General features: G+C 53.8%; 1 protein-coding gene across 1 annotated transcript; it reads left to right on the plus strand.

Moving 5' to 3' along the window:
* Nucleotides 1–407: 407 nt before the first annotated feature.
* Nucleotides 408–13,321, plus strand: Efnb1 (ephrin B1). The gene is made up of 5 exons (XM_052733371.1): nucleotides 408–1,321; nucleotides 9,793–10,070; nucleotides 10,829–10,921; nucleotides 11,102–11,227; nucleotides 11,465–13,321. Exons 1-5 carry the CDS (start codon nucleotides 1,194–1,196, stop codon nucleotides 11,881–11,883), a joined length of 1,044 nt encoding a protein of 347 aa, XP_052589331.1. The 5' UTR covers nucleotides 408–1,193; the 3' UTR covers nucleotides 11,884–13,321.
* Nucleotides 13,322–22,884: the final 9,563 nt, after the last annotated feature.

The raw sequence follows: 22,884 nt of genomic DNA on the forward strand, positions 1-22,884 counted from the left end.
GTGTGTGTGTGTGTGTGTGTGTGTGTGTGTGTGTGTGTGTGTGTGTGTGTGGTGTGAAAAAGAATGCAAGAACTGTGCTTTCTGGAGGTACTTGGGACAGAGCTTGTCTGGTCTAGGTCAGTGGGCCGGATGGTGACCAGGCGTGCGTAAAGCAGAGCCGGCCAGCAGCTTTTGAGAAGCGACAACTTCCCAAGAACACCCTGGGAACCAGACTAAGCGGGACACAATCATAACCGCAAGAGCCGCACATTCAGATTAGTGCCATCGAGAGCGCAGCGTCCTTAAGAGCTCCCCGAAGCCCCGCCCCTTCCTGCTCTGTGGGCGTGGTGTGGGGCAAGGACCCCGTCACCGAGCTTTCTATTGGTTCGAAGGAGCAGGGTTGGCTTTGCGCTCGCCTGAGCAGGAGAGTAGAAAGCTCAGCGGCAGCGGAGGGAGTCTATGCGCGCTGGACAGCAGTGGGGGGTGTGTGAGGTTCGCACTGACTGCGGACTCTCGGGCTCAATCGCCGGGGATTAAGGACTTGGCGACCGGACTGCCGGGCTACCCGGCCGAGGCTTTAGAGGCGCAAATTGGTGGGACTGGTTTGCTCAGCAGGGTCGTACTAGTCTTTTAAGTACACTGAGAGGGGCCGGTGCTAAAGTAGAAGCTGTCGTGGGACGCGCGGCGCGGAGTCCCACTGTGGCCCGGAGGAACGGAGTCCGTGCTAGGGGGACCCAGTCGGGAGCCTGGGGACCGAGCTTGCGTTGCTGGAAGATACCCCCCCTCTTCTCCCCAGAGGCGTCCATCCCAGGACCGTCGAGGCGTCGGGGCAACCACTGAGCGCTCTGCGGGGAGACCCCATTGGAGAGAACACTCGCAGTCTCAAACAGTCTGGGGGAGCCGAGCGGAATCCGGCGGGATCACTCGGGGGCGGCGAGCCCCCGTCGCGCCTCGTGCGGCGGAGAGGCCAGGGGAGAGAGTCCTCGGAGGCCGCAGCCCATGCCCGGGTTGGGGACGCCTGCCCAGTGAGTCCTCCTGGCCAGCCGGGCGCAGGAGAGCGACCCCGAGGCCGGCGGGAGGGGAGTGCTTCAAGGCCGGCGGCTGCGGAGGATGGGCGCCTGAGTGGCTCCAAGCGCTGCGCGGCACGGGCAGGCGAGGCGAGCTTTGCTGAGGAGGCGCCCGGGGATCCTGAAGTGCATCCTGCCCCCGGGAAAATGGCCCGGCCTGGGCAGCGTTGGCTCAGCAAGTGGCTTGTGGCGATGGTCGTGCTGACGCTGTGCCGGCTGGCCACGCCGCTGGCCAAGAACCTGGAGCCCGTGTCCTGGAGCTCTCTTAACCCTAAGTGAGTAACTTATCTGCTCGGGTCCCTGAGGGTGGGAGGCACTCCTTCGGGGTGAGGTCGTGCACCCCCAAGTGCGTGTGGGGGGGTGTCCGTAGGAGGTGCGGTGCCCTGTTTTGTATCTGGCCTTTACTAATGTTTTCTTGCGGACAGTCCGGGCAGGGTGCAGAAGGGTGGGGTGGGGGCACTTGACTGTGTTGTGACCCTTTGGGTTGGCCCTGGCTTCCTCAAGTCCCAGATCGAGTCGCGATGGACACACCAGGCAGATTAGGATGTCTGGGCGCTCGAGAGCGCACCCGAGAGCTGGGTGGGGGCGAGTAAGCAGCTCACTCCGGGGCCCCTGGGAACGTGGTGGTTTTCACTCACAGCCACTCTATGGGTGAGATCGACCTGAACGAGGGACCAGGCCAGAACACAGGTTCCTCTTTTGCTTAGGTGTCAGGGCGGCTCGGGACCTAGCGCCCAGGGCGAGTGGCAGCATCTGTATCGCTTCTCCAGCTTCTCCCATTTTCATTTGTCTTTCTTCCCTGTCTGTTTGCCTCCCTGTCTTTCTCTTTGCCGTCTCTTCTTGCACCCCCCCCCCCTCCATTTCTCCCTGCCGGGGAGGTAGAAAGGCGGGCGCTGCTTCCAGGCTCACAAAGGCGGCGGGTGGAGAAGGGCGGAGTGGAAGAGGGTTTGTTTGAGGAGGGGGTTCCATCCAGCGCCCGTCGGGGGTCCAATTGAGCCAGGCAGCAGAGCTTCTTCGAGAGCCAGCCAGGGCTGAGAATGGTAGCGGAGCCAGCGAGGGAGGTGGGTGGGGAACGTGTGATTCCTGTCCAGGCAGGTCCTAGTCGCCCCCCCCCCCCATCCAGACTGGAGAGCCTTGCTTAGATTTCTCCAATGGTTTGGGGGTGGGCAGTGATATAAAGGAGGTCCTTTTCTTTCTTCTCTTTCCCCTTCCTAACTCTGCCCCCTCCCATCTCTAAACAACACACACCTTTCAGGGCGGTGGCTCAGTGGTTTCTGGCTGTTGTGACCTCTGGACCCTTTTCTCTTTTGGCATCTAGGACTCAGATTGGAACTCAGGGTCATAAACGCTCTTCCCGTTTTCTGGAAGTCCGGGCAGTGTGTGGACAACACAGTTAGTGGAAAACTGGGGGAGGGGGTGGCTGTTCCTTCCATGTTCCCAGATTTCTGTTTCTGGAATTTCCTCCTGTCCACTCTTGTGGGCTCTCTGCTAACTTCCTAGGTTCTTGCCTGCCTTGGCCCCTTGAATCCCAAGAATGGTGCATCTCTTACCCCAAAAGTGAGAGAAGAGGGCTTCTCGTTTTCTCCTTAGGTTAAGATAGGGTCCCATTACTCGTTGGTGGCTAAAGGGGGATCAGGGTGCAGGATTCTGCCTCCATACAAGGAAGGGGACTCGCAAGGATTTCTTCCTTACTTAGAAGCCAGTTTGGTCGCTGTGCCTTAACTGCTGGGGACCACATTGTTCTGGGGACCCCTCTAGGCTATTAAGCCCATGGAGGAGAGCTTGTGAAGTACCCAGTTCTTCGCTGTAAGGGTGGAGGCTGGAAATGCTCCTTGGCTAGGAGAATTGCAATCTCCCTAGGGTAGCCCATCCTAGGGGCTCATGGGAGTGACCTAATTGCTCTCTTGGGTTGAGAGACCATGGAACTCCACAGCTGGAGAAGAGCCCTCCTGCAGAGTTGAGGTTGCTGGGAGAAACAAGATCTATGGGAGCGTCCCTCTTTATGTGTTCTCTGCCTTTAGAGCTCTGGAGCAGTTTACAAGCTTGAGAAGGTTGTGTCCCCTTTGCTCTCTTCCTGTCCACCTCGAGCTGAGGACAGGCATCCTGGGCTGGGGATGGCACTGCCTTTGGACTCAGTAGAACCTGCCTGGAGTCTAGCCTGTAATTGAGCAGATTCTGGGGACAGGTTGGACTGATCCCGGTGGCCCCCCACCCCCATTTCATCTCTGCTCCGGGGTCTGGAATGCAGTCTATGTCTGCGTTTGTTGGCACCAGGTGCAGGCCAGGAGGACAGGACCGGGGCACTGCCCTCAGCTCTGGGGGCTGCCCGTGCCGCCGCCGCCGCCGCCGCCGCCACCGCGCTCAGCCCTTGGGCTGCCACAGCTTTCCTGATAAACACTGTCTGTCTTTCTGCTTTCTTCTGTCCTGCCTGAGTTCTCCCTCTCAGGCCGGCATTGTTGTTGCCCTCTAACACCCTGTGAGAGTGGAGCTCACCTCCCTCTCCAGCTAGGCTCGCCTGCTCTCCCTCTTTCTCACACTCCCTCTCACTCTTAGTCACTCTCTGCCTCTTTTTCTCAAGTCCTTTTGTTTCTCGCACATGCCCGTGCTTTCCCTCACAGGCTCATTTTCTCTTAGCCCTCCCCTCTTCCTCTCCTAGCTTTTTGGTCCCTCTCCTCAGCCCTGTCAGGAGCTGGCACCCCTCCCCTCTAAATATCTCCCAGTGCCTATAAACCCTGCTTAATTGCTTCCTCCTTGGGAAAAAAAATCAAAATAAAGAAGTGATGGGGTCTGCTTCTAGGTTCCAGGGCACACACAGCCCCAGCCCCGGGGAGCTGGAAGAGCCAGCTTAGGACTCCCAGCCTGTCTCTTGAACTGCTCCTAGGGACTGTCCGGGTGGTAGTCCCTGGGTGATGGGAGCTTCTGCTGCCTGGGCCCCTCCTGACAGATTTGCCCCAAGAGTCCAGGGTGAGAAGATGGCTTCAGTCCCACTGGGGGTTGGTGGAAACCAGAGCAAGTATGTTTGGGGCCTAGGGGGGCATGGCCTAAATGGTCTCAGGGAAGCCACCTCCCCCAGCTGCTTCCCCTCGGGAACTTGGGGCAGCCGGTAAGCCTCACACTTGAGTCCTCAGCCAAGTCCAGCTGCTGCAGTTCCGTCTCTCGGTCCCATTCTGACCCTGTACTGCCCCCCACTCAGGTCCCCCCACCTCCAAGGAGTGGGAATGTGTTTGAGATCACATTACAAACCTTCCCTACAATGGGGGTGGGGTAGGGGGCTCAGTTTGGCATCCAGGACCCTTGACTCCATCCAGCATGGGTGGGGCAGCTGCAGACCCCAACTCATACTTGCCTTCTCCAAGCTAAAGTGTTGGCCCCAGCCCCCTCACAGCTGTTCTAGCTCATAGTCCTGGGGAGGCCAGCCCAAGGGACTCCTTTCCAGAGTGGCTAGGGACCTGACTATTCTATTTTCTGTCTGATTGACCACAGGTGAGAGCCTGAGAGACCTGGGAACCCAGCAGTTCTAAAGGTTCCTGCTCCCTGACCCCACCCAGGAAAGCTAGGCAAGGGCTACAGGGGCCTATGAGGAAGCTGGGCTGGGGACTGAGTTGGAGTTCCCTTTCTTCTCTTGAGCTTGGGGGTCCCTCCGTTGCTCTCCCCAGCTTGGGTGCGTGGGGATGCCTGGGCCCTGGGTACTGCTTGCTCTGCAGCACGGTTTTCTGGGGTTAGGGCTATGTATGGGGTCGACGGGCCAACCAGGAGGCTGCTGGTTGCCATGGGAATTCCAGGTTTGAGGGATAGTTCACTCTGTGATGATAAGGGGATCTGAAGTGGGGGCTGCTCTCCAGCAGCATTTTGAGATTGTGAAAGTCCCTTCTCCCTGGTATGTGTTTTGTGGTGGTGGTTTGGGATCAGGGTGCCAGCAAGCCCAAAGTATGAGCATTTTCATCTCGCTACTTCCAAATGATACTGTGGTTGGCATGCTAAGTAATAGGCAGGTAGTACCTTGCTTCTTACAATGTATTCTCATATATGATCTCATCGGGTGCTCCCAACAGCCCTGGGAAGTCGGCATTGGCCCCATTTTCCAGAGAAGGAGGCATATGCCCAGAAAGGGGAAATGACTTGTCTGAGGTCAGCCAGTGACTTGTTGAATCGGGCAGAGCTGTGCTGTGTACCATTCTTTCCATGCTATCCTGCTGCAGGGAATAGGAATTCAAAGCTGGGTTGGAAGCAGACCTCTGCTGCTCCTGGGTTCTCCCCTCTCACCTCCCAGGCAGGCCTGCATCTGCTGTATGACTCAGGCCCTGCCTGTGTAGGGTAAGTAGTGTTCCAGCCCTCTTCATTTACCTCTCCTAGGCTTAGCTCTGAGGGCATTCTGCACAGGTGACCTAGCCCAACTCACCGACTGACACTCTGCCCCTCCCAGCTCTGAGTAGCTCCTTTGGTTCTTCTCTTGGCCGGGAATCTCTTCCTCTTAGGAAGTGCAGGGAAAACATGGCAGGGGTGGACTAAACCCCAGTAGACTAGCTTTGGTCAGGTGGGACAAAGAGGCAGGCATAGTTCATGTAGGTGGGGAGAGTGACTTCCTCCAGGATTCTTCTGGCTTGCCTGCCTCCGACAGAGTTGTGTGTGTGCCAGGGCCCAGCTGCTGTTCCTGCCCACCCACGCCTGGGCGGGCACTGCTGGGACACGCCAGGCCTGCTCCTGCTGCCTCGGGGGCTGGGTGGAGCTGGGGGAGTGAAAGAGGAGCCTTTAATTTGGGGGCTCCCCACCCTAGCTGGGATGAGAGCAGACTTGAGTTCTGGCTTGGGGTCTGTCCCTCATCAGTATTACCATCCTGGGGTGAGAGCAGGCCTGGCAGTGGTGGGGTCACCAAACCAAAATTGTGGCGAGAGTCTTCTACCACATTTAGATTTACATGGCTGGGAATCAGGCTCCCCCTTAAACTTCTCTGGTAGAGCCCTAGGAAAGGGTCGGAGGGAAGAAGTGTAGGCCTGGTGGGACAAGAATAGCTGTCTAGGCAGAAGTGTCCCAGCTGCGAGCTCTTCCCCTGTAGTATAGGTGGCCTTCAGGAAGGTAGAGGAGCTTATCTGGGCTAAAGGTGCAGGTGTGAGGGCTATTAGTGTCTCATCATTTCAGGGCCTTGGGGGCTGCCGTCCCCAGAGCCTGTGGGGTTTTCAGAGCTTGGGATTGGTGCAGTCTACAGTGGTACTTCTAATCAGAAAGGCTGAGGGAAAGCCTTGGGCTAGGGGAGAGGGGAGAGGGCAGGCCACAAGACTGGAGCTGAAATAGTTCCAGCTGCCTTCCTAAAGTCCTTTTACTCCCTGGGGTGGCTCCCTGGGCTCCCAGGGCTATCAGAGGCTAGGGAGGGAAGGCCTCAGGTTGCCATGGAGACCTGCTTTAGGTTTCCTGCAGGGCCATGTCAATCCCCTTATTTTCTAGAAAAGGGCTTTGTCTGGGGGTGGCCCCAGGCAGGAAAGCTTGGCTTGATGATGGGGGGCTAGTCCTTCCTGGAAGGTGCTGCCTAAAGAGTTTAGGTTAAAGACCTTTTCCTTTTCCTCTTCCTCCACTCATAACTTGGTGAGAAAAGGGGGAGATAGGTAGGGTGTCCCTACAAAGTATCTGTAACACTGCCTGGCTTTGGGCTTCACTTCACTGGCTATACACCCAACCCTTGTTGTGATCCCATGTCCTTTCTTGGACTTCTCATGGGCCCAAGTGAAATTTGTCCAGTTAGCGGAAGATGCTGAGAAAGCGTGGGATTGGGGTCAGGGATGCAGGCCTCATTAGACTCCTTTCCCTTGCACACTTTAGGAGAAGGTGAGTTTTCTTCTGGCGGCTGCTATGCAAATGAGCTGATGAATATTTATGAAGTCTGTTCACTGAGGTTGGAGACACTCTGAGGGGTGTTGGGGGCAATAGTCCTTTCTTCTCCCCCTCCCCCCACCATGCAGACATCTGTTTCCTCAATGTGTCTGGGTTCAAAGTAGAACCCCAAGTAACTAAATGCCCTGTTCAGTCCTGGAGCGCTGGAGTCTGGGTGGGTAGTAATGAAAGAGTGTACCAGAGCAGACACATTTCTCTGGTGAGAAAGCTGGGGCCCAGCGGTTAGGAAGTGAACTGGTCGGTCTCCCATGTTCATGTCATCTGTGTAGCTACACTCCCATGTCCTGCTGAGGTGCAACTGTATAAGGATCAGACACTGTGGAGGTCCTTTTAGAGCTCTAGGGATTTAAGCAACTTTCCTCAATGGGAACATTTCTCTGATCATTCATTTCTTCATAATAAGGGTCTAGGCTTGGTCTCTAGGGTTCCTTTGAGCTCCGAAATGTTAAAAATGGTCTATTCTTGCCACCTGGGGAGAAGCAGAGGAAAGTGAAAAATGCCTTGAGAATCACAGAAGCTTCGATGAAACTTGTGGGCTTTGTAGAGCACATGGGGTGAGGGCGTTCCTTCTCAGATGTTTCCTGGGGCCTCCATGTCCTGTTTGCTTATATTCTGTCCGCTGCAGAACTGTAGAGGTAGAGACCCCAGGACAAAGCATCCCATTCTGGCATTGGCCCTCCTGTACATCAGGATGACACCTCTTAGCTTTGTGGAACATCACATGACCTGGAAGGAGGGCTGGTCTTGAGGTTTTTTCCCATCTACTTCAGCCATGTAGTCAAATTCCCTCCTTGCCTAGTGAGGTGTCAGGACAAGGGCGCATGTTTGACAATGTGAAGACATCTGCCCAGAGCTCTCAATATGCTTGTCTCCACTGTGTTGTGGCTCTCAGCAAATGGAACCACATTGTAGTAACCTGTGAACTGGGGCTCTGTACCAACACACCAGATGATACTCTTTATTCTTTCTATGCATTACCTTTAGCCCGCCATTCTTCTTTCCGCTAGAGGGTCCGTCACCAAGGGGATGAAACCCACAGTGCTTGTCATGGCCCTTGAGGAATTTCCATCTAGCCCCAGCTATCTCTCTCACCTCTTTTGATACTCTTGACTCTTTCCTGTGCAGGCTGTGTGAGTCATCAGCAAGCCTGCGTTTTGTCTCACCCATGGCTGTCCACTGTGGCTGTGTACTGACAGTTTATCATTTACCTAGTACCCACCTTCATCCTGATCTTTATATGAAACCATCTCAGAGCATCACAGTATTGTGGTGAGATGGACTGTCTTCTTCCCCTTGATACCTCCCACCCTGGCCATGTGAAGTACCATCTTCACATGTAACCTACAGATAGCCTGGAGCTGTCTATGGCTAGAGTGTGGGCTGTTTACTTTTTGGAACCAAACCAGATAATCAAGTCCGTGAGAGTCAAGTTGTATCTTCTCTTCCTAGATCTTGCCTAAGAAACCACAGAACTTAATGTTGGTATCTGATCTTCTGCCTCTTGGCGGACTATTTCAAAGAAGGATTCAATGTTATTGAGTACCTACTGCATTCTAGGTGCTCAGCCACCTCCAGCCCTAGGAGTTAGGGACCCTAGTTTATAAGTGAAAAAAATTGGAGTTCAAAGAAACTGTGTAGCTCGTCCAAGCTACTAAGGGCCTAGCTTTGGAATTTGGCTCCAACATGTGTTCTTTCTTCCTTGTTCTCAACGTCTGCCTGCACAAGCTGAGAAATGGCCAACAGAGCCTCACTTCTTTACTGTGCTTTCCAGACTAGACAGTGAAGCCTGGTCCAAGGCATTTAGTCATCTCCTCTTGGGATCTGTAGTAGCTACAGTGTAGAAATAAGAAGGTAGATTACAGGTATGTGGGCTTCCTGAGATCCTGGGATCCTGTCTTAATATCTGTTGTCCTTGGTAGGACTATCCTTTCTTTTTTTCTTTTTTTTTTTGTTTGTTTTTCGAGACAGGGTTTCTCTGTGTAGTTTTGGTGCCTTTCCTGGAACTTACTCTGTAGACCAGGCTGGCCTCGAACTCGCAGAGATCCGCCTGCCTCTGTCTCCCAAGTGCTGGGATTAAAGGTGTGTGCCACCACTAGGACTATCCTTTCTTAACTTCTCATAGCCATCTTAAGAGTGAGACTGGTCAAGTTTAAGGATTTAGGCTCTTGGGGTGGGGGTGGGTGCATCTCCCAAATGATATTATAGAGCTGCTCCTAACCAGAGAGGGTGGCCATCAGATCCTGGTTCCATTGCTTGTTTCTATCTCCCCATCATGCCCAAGGTTAGCAAGGTTGGGGGGGGGGGGCAGGTTCCAGGCAGGTTGAGCTCCCCTAGCCTTTGGCTGGGAGCTGCGGGGGTGGTGGTTAAGACATGTGTGGGCTTGCTCTCTCTCTCTCTCTCTCTCTCTCTGTGTGTGTGTGTGTGTGTGTGTGTGTGTGTGTGTGTGTGTGTAAATAGCAGCAGTGGCCTTTGAAGGAATGTGAGTGTGTTGGGAAGTATGGGGAACAGGGCACCACCTCCAGGCAGCCTGGGCCTGACACATTGGTTCCTGGCCCATTTGGCCACGTCAACCCCCCTGCGGAAATGCCCCATTAGGACAAAGGGCTCCCCTAGCCAGGCATTGCCCCACCCTGCAAAGCACTGAAAGCCTGGCAGCCTTGCCTATGGGCCACCCCTTCCACACCCTGCTCACAGTATGGCTCTCTCTCCCCGCCCCCCAGCCTAAGGATAGAGGAAGGGCAGAAGGCTGATTTGATATCTCCACCCAGTAGGACTGGTCTGGCCTTCATTATCATAACCCCCTGGTTTGGGGATAGCCAGAGATCCCGACCTTGAGGTTGACCATTTTCTTTCTTCTGGGCAGGTTCCTCAGTGGGAAGGGCTTGGTGATCTACCCGAAGATTGGAGACAAGCTGGACATCATCTGCCCCCGAGCAGAGGCAGGACGGCCCTACGAGTACTACAAGCTGTACCTGGTGCGACCAGAGCAGGCAGCTGCTTGCAGTACTGTGCTTGATCCCAATGTACTGGTCACTTGCAACAAGCCACAGCAGGAAATCCGCTTTACTATCAAGTTCCAGGAGTTCAGCCCCAACTACATGGGCCTGGAGTTCAAAAAGTATCAGGACTACTACATTACGTGTGAGTCCCCACCCACCCATTACTGGCTCGCCCACTAGGCTTAGCTCTGCCTTCCTGCAGCCTCCTTGTCTATGGGTTAACAGTGGCAGCTTCTGAGTGCTACAGTGATACCAGCTGCCTGATGTGATCCCCTCTGAAGACTAGCATGCTCTCCTGGAAGCCTGGCCTTGGAATTCTGAGCCCAACATCCAGCACACGCACGGCAGCTTGCCTCGGCTCCAGGTCATGGATGGGAAAGGCTTCCTATCCATGTTGCTTTCTTTCTCTTTCTTTCCTGAGAATGGCAGAGTTGACAGAATTCTTTGAGATCAGCCAGCTGTTCTGCCTTTTTGGGGTGGTGGTGGTGGTGCTAGGGCCCCAAGAGGTGAATAGGGTTGAGGATGTAGCTCAGTGGAATTTGTGACTAGCATACGTGAGTCAATCTTTAGCCACTCTGTCCTCCTCCTCTGACCCCCCCCCCCCAAAGGGGTGCATTGGTGCCTTGCCTCATCATAAAAGCAATTGCTCCCAGGACCAAGGCCTGGCCACAAGCAGTGCCCTTAGCAGAGGGGCTCAGGGCCTGGCAGAGCTGAGTTACTTCCTATTGGGAGGGAAGTAGGAGGGTTTGGGAAGGGCAGGTAGGTAGGTGCTGTTTGCCATGCTCCACTCCTAGTGACTGTCCTTGGCTCTCTCTTGATGATTGTGTCAAAAAAGGCAAAAAAAAAAAAAAAGATACACCGAAAACTCCAGTTTCTGATTTCTCTGGCCTTTTCCTGCAGCAACGTCCAATGGGAGCCTGGAAGGGCTGGAGAACCGGGAGGGAGGTGTGTGCCGCACACGCACTATGAAGATCGTTATGAAAGTTGGGCAAGGTGAGTGCCCAGTTGAGCTGTGGGTGCTGGCCGCTGGTTGGGTTGTCTTGGTAGTGGGGACGTGGTCGGCAGGTTGGAGGGACAGAGGTCTAACATTGAGGCCGTCTTAGCCCACCCAGGGTAACCGCGGGGCTCCGTGCTGGCAGCCCGTCCTCTCATTTGTCTTCTTTCTGCCCGCAGATCCAAATGCCGTGACCCCGGAGCAGCTGACTACCAGCCGGCCAAGCAAGGAGTCAGACAACACTGTCAAGACAGCCACACAGGCCCCTGGTCGGGGACCCCAGGGTGACTCTGACGGCAAGCATGGTAAGTCTGTATAGGTTGTCTGCAGAGGGCATTGCTCAGACACCCCCTCGGTCTCGTATCTGAAGACATTCCTGCCGGCCACCCCCTCCGCGAGCCTGGGCGTGGATCACTGGTGAATGTGGGTGGCGGCAGGGACACAGAGAGTTCCTTCGGCTCTGGGATTATTTTGCAGCCATCACTGTTGACGACGGCATCGTCTTCTGCTGTCTGACGAGCGGTTTCCTTCCCTTTCCTCAGAGACTGTGAACCAGGAAGAGAAGAGTGGCCCAGGTGCAGGCGGTGGTGGCGGCGGCGGCGGGGACTCAGACGGCTTCTTCAATTCCAAGGTAGCACTGTTCGCAGCTGTCGGCGCTGGCTGTGTCATCTTCCTGCTCATCATCATCTTCCTGACAGTCCTGCTGCTCAAGCTACGCAAGCGGCATCGCAAGCATACGCAGCAGCGGGCGGCCGCCCTCTCGCTCAGTACCCTAGCCAGCCCCAAAGGGGGTAGTGGTACAGCGGGCACCGAGCCCAGCGACATCATCATCCCCTTACGGACTACAGAGAACAACTACTGCCCCCACTACGAGAAGGTGAGTGGGGACTACGGGCATCCTGTCTACATCGTCCAGGAGATGCCACCTCAGAGCCCGGCGAACATCTACTACAAGGTCTGAAGGCCCCGCGTGGCCTCAGGCTCCACAGGACACATGGCCTGGACTGGCCTCTCTTTTCTCCCCCACACCCCTCCCCTTGCCAGCTGTGCCCACCTTTGTATTTAGTTTTGTAGTTTCTTGGCTTTTATAATCCCCCATTTCCCCTGCCCCCTGGGCTTCGGAGGGGGGTGCTTGTGCCCCCAATCCCCATGCTCATGTGCCTTCCCCCTCTGGCCAGGCCTCTGGGCTCTGTGGGGGCGCCCTTTCTTGGAGGGCAGGGTTGGACACTGATGGACTGCAGGCAGGGAGACAGCCTCCTGGCCCTGCCCCCTCCTCACCCCCTTTACCCATTCCCAGGACTGCTCGTCCACTCTCATCACTGTTTTTAATGCTTTTGTGTTCATTTTTTTTTTTTTAGCTGTCAACTCATTTTCATCTGTTTTTTGAAAAAAAAAATGGAAAAATGTACAAGGCAGCCCCTCCCCGGGTCTTCTGAGCCTGGCCTGACCCAGTATAAGAGGGCCTGGGGCAGGATGTGGCCAGCCAGAAGCATAGGATGGCATTTCTTTTAGAGTCTCCTCAGTATTTCAGGGGAGTGGGGGAGGGCCCGCCAGGGCGATTTCTGCCTGTGAGGGAAGAGGAGAGAACCGCTGGGCAAGGTGTCCCACCCTTCTCTTCTGACCCTCATAATACAATGCTGTTCCTAGCACTGGGGTAGTGACTACCAGCCTTCTACCAAAAAAAAAATCCCTTCCTTGTGGGATTCTTGGGCATCTCCTGCCTCCTTCACTCTCACGGTAATTAATGTCTTAATTGGCTGTTGCCTGGGGAACAGGAGAGCTGCTGCAGGCCGATGACCTCATGGGGGGTGGAGGGAGGTGAGGTGCCCAGGTGGCTATTTGCCCTGCAGAGCTGGGAGGTTCCCCCCACCACCCTGTTCTCTCCTCACCTTTGGTATCTTTGCTTTTGTGGGGAAACAGAGGTACAAGGTGGAGATCTAAGCGGCTGTAAGGCCAGGTGGCCTGCTCCTTCTCTGGGCTCTAGTACGAGTAAGCACACACACACCCCCCACTCCCTCAATTTGGCTCCCACCGGCCCCCCTAGTTTTGAGCTGGGGCCTGGAAAGAGGAAGAGGCTGCTTGGGGCTGGGCCAGCCTGCAGTGCACTTTGACCCCAGCTCCTTGCCAGCGCGGCTGCTAACAGACTGCCACTCAAGTGCGCCTTGCAGGCACTCCTAGGGCTGCCGTGGAAGGAGCTGGGCCTTACACCTCCCACCTCCACACTGCCTCCTGGCCAGCTGCCCACCCCAGTGCCAGGTGCGAGAGGGAGCGAAACAGCCAGCCCCTTCCAGGTGGCAGTCGGAAGGGATTTTTGTTTTTGTTTCTGTCGCCATTTGTGTAAATACTAGTCTTTTTGGAAGAAATAATGTAAAGATGTTTTGTATAAACTCTGAATTATTTTCTTGTTGCTTTTTTCTTAGAAAAAAAATGAGAACTAAAAAAAAAAAAATTAACCACATGGAGAAATGAGTGTAAACTAGTGTCATGATGTCAGGGAATGAAGTGTGACAGTGTGTCTGTGCGTGTGCCTGCACTTACATGTGAGAGATTTCCTTTGCCTAACCGCAGGTCATCTGGGCAGGTGGCTGTCCTGTGAAGCAATTTGTTCCAAGTGTCCATGCTCTTCCTGCTGTTTTCCGCCTCCCGAGTGTCTCTGCCTCCTTCTTCTGCTGTCACGGTGCCACCCTGACTATCCTGTCACCTCTGTGACTGTGGCACAGGCCAGAGGCATCTGCCCAGGCTGGCACCAGCCTCAGCCAGAAAGGGTTGTTGGGGAGGGGGTGTTCCCATGGGGAGCCTGGGTGTGTCTGCAGGTACTGCCACCAGCTGGTTGGAGCTAAATGTGGAGCCTGCCGGCAGGCCCAGCCCTGTCCTGCCCCAAGATGCCTGGAGCTGGAGAGAAACGTCAGAAGATGGCCCACTGGGTACTAGGGTGACTTCAACCTGCCCATCTCACCTCTCAGCCAAAACAATCTTCCTTTTCCTGGCTTCACAATGGGGCCACGCCAGAGGTGCCACCATGGTCTACTTGGTGGTTTCTGGCTGGCAGAGGAGGCTCTGAAGCTAGAGCAGCCCTGGAGTGCTCAGGCTCCCTTCCACAGGCGGATGAGTAGTCAGCTTGTTCAGGTCGGAGTGTGGTAAGGGCCCTAAACAGGGTTTGGTCTCCATCCTGTGACAAGAGGTGCAGACTGGCAGAGTCCAGAGCAGCCTACAAGGCCTTGTCAAGGGACTGCCTCTGGCTAAGATAGATATCAGGGGAAGAGGACGAGTGAGATCCCACCAGCTAAAAATGGGTAGGAAGGTGATAGAGGAGAGGAGGAGGAGGAAGGAAGGGGAGGGTGCGGACGAGATCCAGAGCAGGGAGCCCCGTGGAGCAGGGAGCCCAGTGGAGCAGGGAGCCCAGTGGAGCAGGCACGGAACAGGGCCAGCTCCCGGGGAAGTGGGGAAGCCAGAAGGAAGCGGGAGGAGGGCCTGGAGACTGTGGGATTTGCCTGAGGAGGGGAAAGAGGCTGGGCTCCAGAAGGGCTGGGCCAGCCTGGGGTGCTGCTGGAGCCAGCTGGGGCAGAGTCTGTTTATTTGGTTTCTCATTAACCAAAGGAAGTGCTTGGATCAGATCAGGTCTCTGCTGGTTGACTGCTGCCCAGAGTGGGGCCCAGCTTGGGCCGAGGGGCTCTGACCAGGCCTAGCTCTGGATAGATTAGTGTCTCTGACTGACCTCAGGTCAGGTGAGCCTTACCTATACTCCCCCAGGAGAGTGTCCTTTAGCAGTCGCCTACTCTGGCCCAGGGTGTCAGTTGTCTTTGCCCCAGTGGTGATGGGGTGGGCCGGAGGATGGAGGATCCAGGAATAAGATGTGGGGATATAAAGAAAAATTAGTAGAAGACCAAGGAAAGTCTGGGCAGTCTACCCAAGACCAGAAAGCCTGTCTCCTGCCATGAGTGCTGTGCCTGGTGTGCCTTAGCACACCATGTGGTATGGTGTCCTTCACCAGGGTCCCACGTGACACTTTTGTCAAATACATAACATAGTCCATCTCTCTGAGCTGCAAAAGATGCCCTGTGAGCATGGAAGGTAGGGAAATGACCTACCTCATATTTGACTGAGGGAACGAAACCCTTACTTACTCCCAAGTATCCCCCAGCTGAAGAGGGGCATAAGGACACAAACAGATGTTCCCTGAGAGCACAGCGCATGACTCCTCGACTCCCCATGCCCGCCCCCATTTGCCTCGTGTCCTCCTTGTGGGCCTTGAGGAACAGGAGTGGAGTCCTCACCCACTTCCCGTACCCTCTTGTCTGCTCAGGGAAGGAAGGTCTAGGCCCAGCTAGCTGGAAGCGGAGGGGGTGGTCCTCCAGCGGTAGAGTTCCACAGCAGCCCCACCCTCTCGGCTCCTTCCTGCCCCAGCTGGGCCCAGGCTCCTGGTGAGTCAGGGCCAGAGGATGCTTCCCAGGTGAAGGTGGGGCTGCCTGACTTCCTCTGCAAGCAGAACCCTATTGACCTAGGAAACCCAATCGAGCAGGTGCTACCCAGGCCTTGGTTCCTCTGAAAGGGACGGGCTTTGTAGAACTTGAAGGCCAAAGCTCCTTTGAGCTTGTTGACACCCAGTCAATTTTAAGATCCTAAGAAGCATTCCGCATGTTTGCAGGATGTGGATGGCCTGGTGCCCTCTAAGCAGGGCATACAAATAGGTCCAGAAATCAAAAGAGGGTTGCGACCCACCTGGGGATGTCCTAGGTTGGACCCTGCTAAGCAAGTGGCCCTCTGGCCAGCTGGCGTCAATCACTCTTGGAAATCAAGGCCACCCACCTGTTTGCCTGGCCTCCTTGTCCTGCTTGGACATATCACAGTCCTAGGGACAGCCCAGCTTAGTCAGCCTGAGGACTGTCCTTGTCCATCTGCTGCTGTGTCCTGTACAGCTGGCCATCAGATCAGGGGGACCAGGGCCCCAGCTGGTACTTGTTACATTGGCGCCCCGCTTTGGGAAGCAGCTGAGAGGGAAAAGCAGCGGCTACCCAAGATGGGGTCACGGAGCCCCAAATGAGAGCAATCGAAGGTCAGGGGGAGAAGATAATTGTAGGTTCTGTTTCCAATGGTTGATTATTCAGCTGGCAACGAAAACGGGAAGAGGAAATGCTGGCAGTCGTGGGGAATAAGGAATTTATGAAGGTCGATGAGAGGTGAGAGCACTTTGGTCCACAGGGAAGAACCCCAGGCTTGTGAGCCACGGGATACCTGAGGGCCTGTCCCTGCTCCGCCATGACTCCTCTTTGACCAGGCCTCTGCCGTTTTTTGGTGTTCATTTCCCTCTCTGATAAGGTGGAGGTAGTATTAGATTTTTTCATTTTTTTTTAAAAACAATTACAGCAATAAACAGCATAGGTGAGGTTCCTGATCCCAGGCGCCCCATGTTCTAGAAAAGTCCTTTAGTGCTTGGCTAAATTATTTCAGCTTACCTGGTGACTGGCTGATGGGAATGTGAGAGGCAGATTAAACATATGCAGATTCCAAACCGGGATTCTAAAGGCAAGCTTTCATGCATGTATGTATTTTCCCCCCAACAAATGTTGAGTACATGGCCCACTGCGGCTTCTTCAGTGAGCGGTGTAGTGGATAGTTTGGCTTACCTTGTGCTCTGTGTGCTCTTTTCGTCATAGCTAACCAAAGCTGGCCTCTTGCAATGTTCCTAGGATGTTATGCTGCTACTCTCATAGTAGTCTGCTTCCTCCAGCAGCAGCAGCACCTCCCCCCCCCCCCCATTTTAGCCCCAAACGCTTCCATAGCCTATTAAGAAGGAGCTGCTCAGCCTGCTTTCCCCAGCAGCCACTTGGCTGAAGGTGATGGAGAGGAGCTGGCTTCTGAGGAATTTCCCCTTCTCTGGCCAGCTCTGTAGGGAAAAGGATCCATGTGACAATTCCAGGTCCAGGAGAAACAAGGGGAGACCACATTAGCTGAATTTGAGCGTTTTCCTGTTGTCTCCTTTCTAGACCAAACCTGTCGTGAAGGAACTGAGGCCCAGAGACTAGAGGACTCTTCCTATGGGCACACAGGCGCTTGCTCACTTGTGTTGGAGACAGAGACAGAGATGGGGGAGGGGGGAGGGGAAGGAGAAGAGGAGACCAGAGAGCAGGGGCAGGTGTGGACATCAAGGGGCTGCAGGGGGTTGAGCCAACTACATCTACATATGTGTAATGTTTATATTGACAAACTGGGTAGGTTTGTTTAAGGTGATTACCAAACCAGCTGAAGAAAATGGGGCCATGGGAGAATTACGCCCGGTTCAAAGCTGACTTAAAAAGTGCACTAACAGTGTGCATTTCTCCCTGGGGGCCGCTCTTCTGGGGCACCTCACACAGCTCTGAAGCCATTCATCAGCAGAACAGCTTGACAACATCTGTAAGGGCCTTCGACCCACTGGTTTGTGGCAGACTCTGAATCAGGCAATCCAAGGCTACGCAGAGGCTTAAAGATCCAGTGGCCTCCCACTTCCCAGGGTACTGAGCACCACTGTCCAGCCTCCCGGGGTACACCTCATGTCACGCTCCCTCCATCCCCCTACCAGGCCGCCAGGGCCTTTCTGGCCAGCCTGACAGTTAGCTGTCCCTGCCCTGTCTTCAGTCCCCCAAGCACACACTAATAACCATGGCAGTAACATGCTTTCACATGCAAATTGCTATGGAATTCTCAGCCCCTGCCGGTGCCCCAGCCCCCAAGGCCTCCCCCTGGGCAGATTCAGAGAAGAGAATGGAATCTTTCAAGCTGTTAGGGCGTTTGGAGACCTTGGAGTCCGGCCCCCTTGTTAGATGGATGGGAAAACTGAGGCCCAGAGGAGGGGGGGGGCAGGAACTGCCCAAGTCACGCAGAGAGTTCACCGGACTGGCCCGCACCCAGGTCTCCCGACTTCCAGTCCATTGCCTCTTCCACACCCACCCCTACCCCTCCCATCTGGCTTGCTTACTATGGGCCCAGGGAGCCCTCTCTCTGGCGCTCTAGTTTCTCCTAGGCACCCCTCAGTGGGGCCTGGGAGTGTGAAATCTGGAAAGAAAAGGCCAGAGGTGTCTGTGACTTAGGGCATTGCCCAGAGAAGGGAGCCATTCTCCTTTGAAACAGGCAACAAGAGGGCTTGCTAGCTGGTCGTTTTGCCTCCCATTCCCTGATTCAGGCCAAGCTACTCCTCCCCTAGCCCGGAAGGCTTGCTGAGCTCCAACAAGCCTGCTCCAGTCCAAGGCCTCTGTGGCCTCCCCAGGTGTGTGCATTCTCACTACTCCAGGAAGTTCCTACCAGCAAAGCCTGGGCCCTCCGAGGCCCTGAGAACTCTGGTCCCAGCTGGGGTGTGGAAAAAGGAAACCACCACCAACAAAACAAACGAACAAACACACTCCCTTTCCTTGACTTTAGCTGAACAAGGTGGAGGAATTTTCTGAAATGAACTTTACAAGGAAATCAAAATAAATACCGAAGGAGGGAAAGAGGGGAAGGTCCTTGTCCATCTCTGCTTACCTTCCAATTGTTGGTCATCCCTCCACTCCTGAGCATGGTTTACAAGGCCCTGGGTGACCTAGACCTTTTCATGTCTTTAACATCTCACCTCCGCCCTCCACCCCTCCCTGCACACACACAGCTGTTTACACTGTGTCCCCACCACCACTGACCTACTCATGGTACCTAACCAGGGGAGACAGCCTTAAGCCTCCATGCTTTCCACGTGCACATCCGTGAGCCAGAAAGCCCTGGCTGTTGGCCTGACAAGTTCCCACTGATCTTTCAGGGACGCGTCTGCCCCTCCTGGAAGCCAGGCTGGTACTCTTCTTGGCTTTCACAGCACTTCTGCTTATGCCTTCAGCACCTATAGCTACTAACACTAGATGGTGAGTTTCTAGAGGGCAGGAACCTGCTTACAACTTCTTCTCACCTTGAGGGATACTCAGCATACACCTTAGCACAAAGGCAATGTCAATAAACCTTTGAAATATTGATTCAAATGAAAGGGCTTGGCTGGGCTGGGACAGTCATCCCCGGGCTCTGTTCCTGCCCTCCACTGCTCACATATCTGTCCAGCCAATCCAGAGATTCAGTATCCCATTATATTACCCTGCAATAAACACTAACATTTATTGAATACCTAGGATGGGCCAGGCACCTTGCTCAACCCTGCATGTGTATTCCTTCATTGACACCTCCTGCTGAACTGATGTCTCACTGAGGTCCCTATCTGCGACAGGACTATGATTAGCCTGTTTTATGGTTGAGAAAATGGAGAGTCAGAGAGGGAAAGTACCCTGCTCCCAGGAACATGGCTAGAAAGTTGTAGCATGGGTTTCAACCCACAAGACCTGAATCCAGAGTTCAAATTTTAGACTCGCTAGCGAAGCAAAATGCTGTTATCAGCTTGATGGGGGCCATATGGTTACAGAAGCAGTTGTAGTGTGGTGGTGAAGAGTCAATGTCTGGATTAAGCTAACATGGTTCACACACCAGCTTTGCCATGTTCTAGTGAGGGATTAACAATCAAGTTATTTAAACTCTACTGCACTTTTGTTTTTACATCCAGCAGATAGGATCGACAGAAGATGCCACCTCACAGACTACAGTGAGGATTAAGGAGGGCAGAAGTGGTGGGCTGCAAACTCTTCCAGGCCCCAGCTTAGCAAGATTGGGTATGACTCCCAGGTTACTGTGCCCCTTGCAAGAGCTTGTAGTCAAGATCCAGAGACGTGCTTCTAGCTGTGACTGCCACAGATACCCAAATGTCATCTCTTCTCTCGGGTCTGCCTTTTAACATCTGCTGAATACGAATAGGATGATGTTAGCGGAACTCCTTTGTAGCAAGCAGCAAATGTGTGTCAATGTGAGGAGCCACCATTTCCTACTAGAATGTATGTACCTCTGGTCTGAGCCTCAGAAAAAGCTGGTCGATAGTGAATAAGCCAATATATTCTCCACCTACAATCTACTCCCCGCTTAGCCAGCCTCTTCCAGCCAGAACACAAGTTCTGAAGCAGGTACATTTGCTCCCAGAGAGGCCCAGACTTCTGGGAGGGCAAAAAGGATGTGTTGTTGCATGCAAGACCCAGAGACTGTTTCTTTCCCATTCTTTGTAGGGGCACTGGAGTTCCAGGTTCTGTTTGATGGGATGTCACTACAGTAGCTGGCTCCTTTCTGTACTGTCACACTGATGAAGTTTGAACAGATGAGGCCCTTCTGAAGGCTACTTAGATAGTGAGAATCAGTTCCAGCACCAGAGAAGATCATGTATATGGGGATGTTAGTCAGAACTATGTATTTCAAAGTGGTTTTCTAATATCAAAAAGTTGGCACACACCTTGAAAGACACTTCCCCTATGTCATTCCAGTCATTCCAAATGCTTTTCATAATTGACATATACACACAAATACACATACATACACAAACATGCTAGGGTACACACATATGCATATACATACACACATAAGTACGTGTGTGTGTGTGTGTGTGTGTGTGTGTGTGTGTGTGTGTGTGTGTACACATCCCACTAATGACATTTTTTTGTTTCTTTTTTTTTTTTTTTTTTTGGCTTTTTGAGTCAGGGTTTCTCTGTGTAATGGTTCTGGCTGTCCTTGAACTCACTTTGTAGACCAAGCTGGCCTTGAACTCATAGAGTTCCACCTGCTTCTGCCCCCTAAGTGCTGGGATTAAAGGCGTGCACCACCACCGCCCGTCAGTGACATTTCTTTTAAAGTCAGTGCAGCATATACTAAATACCACCTATAAAAGTCCTCCTGTTTTCCCTCAGGAGTTTTGCATGTGTATCATTTGACTCACATTGGATTGTAAATAGAAGGTCCTCTCAGTAACTCAGCTCATGACGTGGAGATGCTAGAAGATGCCAAGAGATAGCGCATGTCAAGCCCTTACAGAGTGCTGGGCACATCATACTTGTTAAATACTGCTATTGCAACTCCAATCACAACACGAGATGGATGGCCGTGCATCTGATTTTTGTCACTAAACCATGCTCTCTCCAAGTGTATAGACCACATTCTATTTTTCTTGTTTGGTGCCCCACTGCCCAATGCCAAGCCTGGTACATGATAAGTGCTGAGTGAGTTTGGTCAAAGAATAAACTTTATCTGATGCCTTCATTGTAGAGAAGAATCCATGGAGGTTCAGGAGGGAAGAAGAATTGGGACTGGAATTTAGGTCTCTGTTCTTCCACTGTGATCCCCTGGGGCAACACGTATCAGGTGGGAAGCAACCTCCTAGATGCCTGAAGCTGGATATCCTTGACTCTCATCTTTAGTCTGGGCTCCCTATGATGAGAAAGAAGGTATCCAAAGTTGGGCCAATTGGGCTGCACTCTCCCCATTTTTTGCCCTCACTCCCTTTATCCTGGGCTCTAGCCTGGCCCAGCCAAACAGGAAGATTCATTAACCATCTAAATATACAGAGCCCGGGGGCCATGTGCAGCCTGCAACAGAGCTGGGGTCCCAGTAGGGCCTGAGCCTGAGGCAGGGGGACTGGCAGAGGGCTGGCTGGAAAGGGGCCTGGAGAGGGAGAGCCCAGGGAACAACTAATGTGATGATTGATGGGGAGGTGAGTGGAGCCAGGCCAGCCCCAGGCCCTCAGAACTCCAGTACAGTCCAACTTGTAGCCAACTGTCCCTGCAGCCTCCATCACCCCCATCCAACCCTGGTCCCCACACCAGCAATGGGGCCATGCCCCTCTCTGCATTCTGATGCTATAGTCTGGGGCCCTGGGCTTCAAAAACATGGAGCCTAAGAGGTGGGCGGCCAGGGGTGGGGTGGCTATCCCCAGGCTCCTGCCTGCTTATTATTGTAAAGGCTAGTTCTCTAATCAAAACTCCCCAATTACCCAAGGGCCCCTCTGATTAATATTCCATGATAACAGGAACAGGTCACATCTGGCTGCAGGAGCTAGAATTCGACACTCCAGGAGCCCTGTGATTGGTCTGCAAGAAGAATAATAAACTTCCTTTTTCCTTCCCCCCTTTCCCTTCCTTTCCATTCCAAGGTCCCCTTTTCCTCTACCTCCCCTTCCTCAGGCCTGTGTCTAACTCTCTCCATTTGCATCCGAGGTCCTCACTGTGCCCTTGGCCTTCTGGTGAGGTGGAGGTCCTGGAGGTCCCCTTGCAGCTGTCCCCTGCTTTGCCAAGCTTGTGGCAGCATCCCCAGCTGATGGAAATAGGGGTGAGCAGGGAACGACTTAAGGTCCTTTAAACACACTCTCATCAACCCTCCCTAAACCTCCAAGGACTGTAGTATTCTCCCCGATTATCGAGAGGGGGCCTCTGCGGCTGAGAAAGCACAGGATGCACACAGGATCACACAGTCATTTAGCGACAGAGCTGGAGTTTCCAACCTGGGGCTGTCTGCTTCCAAAGCCCACCCCGACTTGCTGAGAATGGCTTGTCTGTGGATGCTCAGATAAAGACAAGACCCATGGACACTGCACAGAGCCAGGATCCAGGACAGCCACTCCCCCTGATTCCAGTGCACCCTAGCTGGGATCTTGGAAAGGGATGAGCCAGCAACTTTTAGTGGAATCCCACATCCTAGAGTGGAGAAAAAAAAAAACTTGCCAGTATCCACACTAGAAGGGAAACGGTGACGGGAGACTCAGCCCTAGATCTGCTTCCACTTAGATGAACTCCTTCCACTTTCTGTCACGTGGATGGTATGTGCAAGAGGTTTCCCATTGCACCCACATGCAAGGGGCTGCCAGCATGCCCTCCATTGGCCTACCCCAAACATCAGACTGGACCCAGCTGCCTGTGTTTCTTCAGTCTTCACTGGGGAGCTTGCCTGGGTAGGGGTGGGAGTAGGAAGCAAGAGTTGGGGCTGCTGGTGGTGGCCAAAAAGAATTCTCTCCTTCAGCCAGCCCTACCTTTTGGTGCTCAGCCCCAATGCACCAGGAATCTCTGTGGGAAAGAGGAAGGCAGTCTCTGTCTCAGGGTCACAGTGATCC

The sequence above is a fragment of the Peromyscus californicus genome, unplaced genomic scaffold (assembly GCF_007827085.1).
Source record: "Peromyscus californicus insignis strain IS unplaced genomic scaffold, ASM782708v3 Scaffold_10__1_contigs__length_136768540, whole genome shotgun sequence".
Classification (NCBI taxonomy): Eukaryota; Metazoa; Chordata; class Mammalia; order Rodentia; family Cricetidae; genus Peromyscus; species Peromyscus californicus.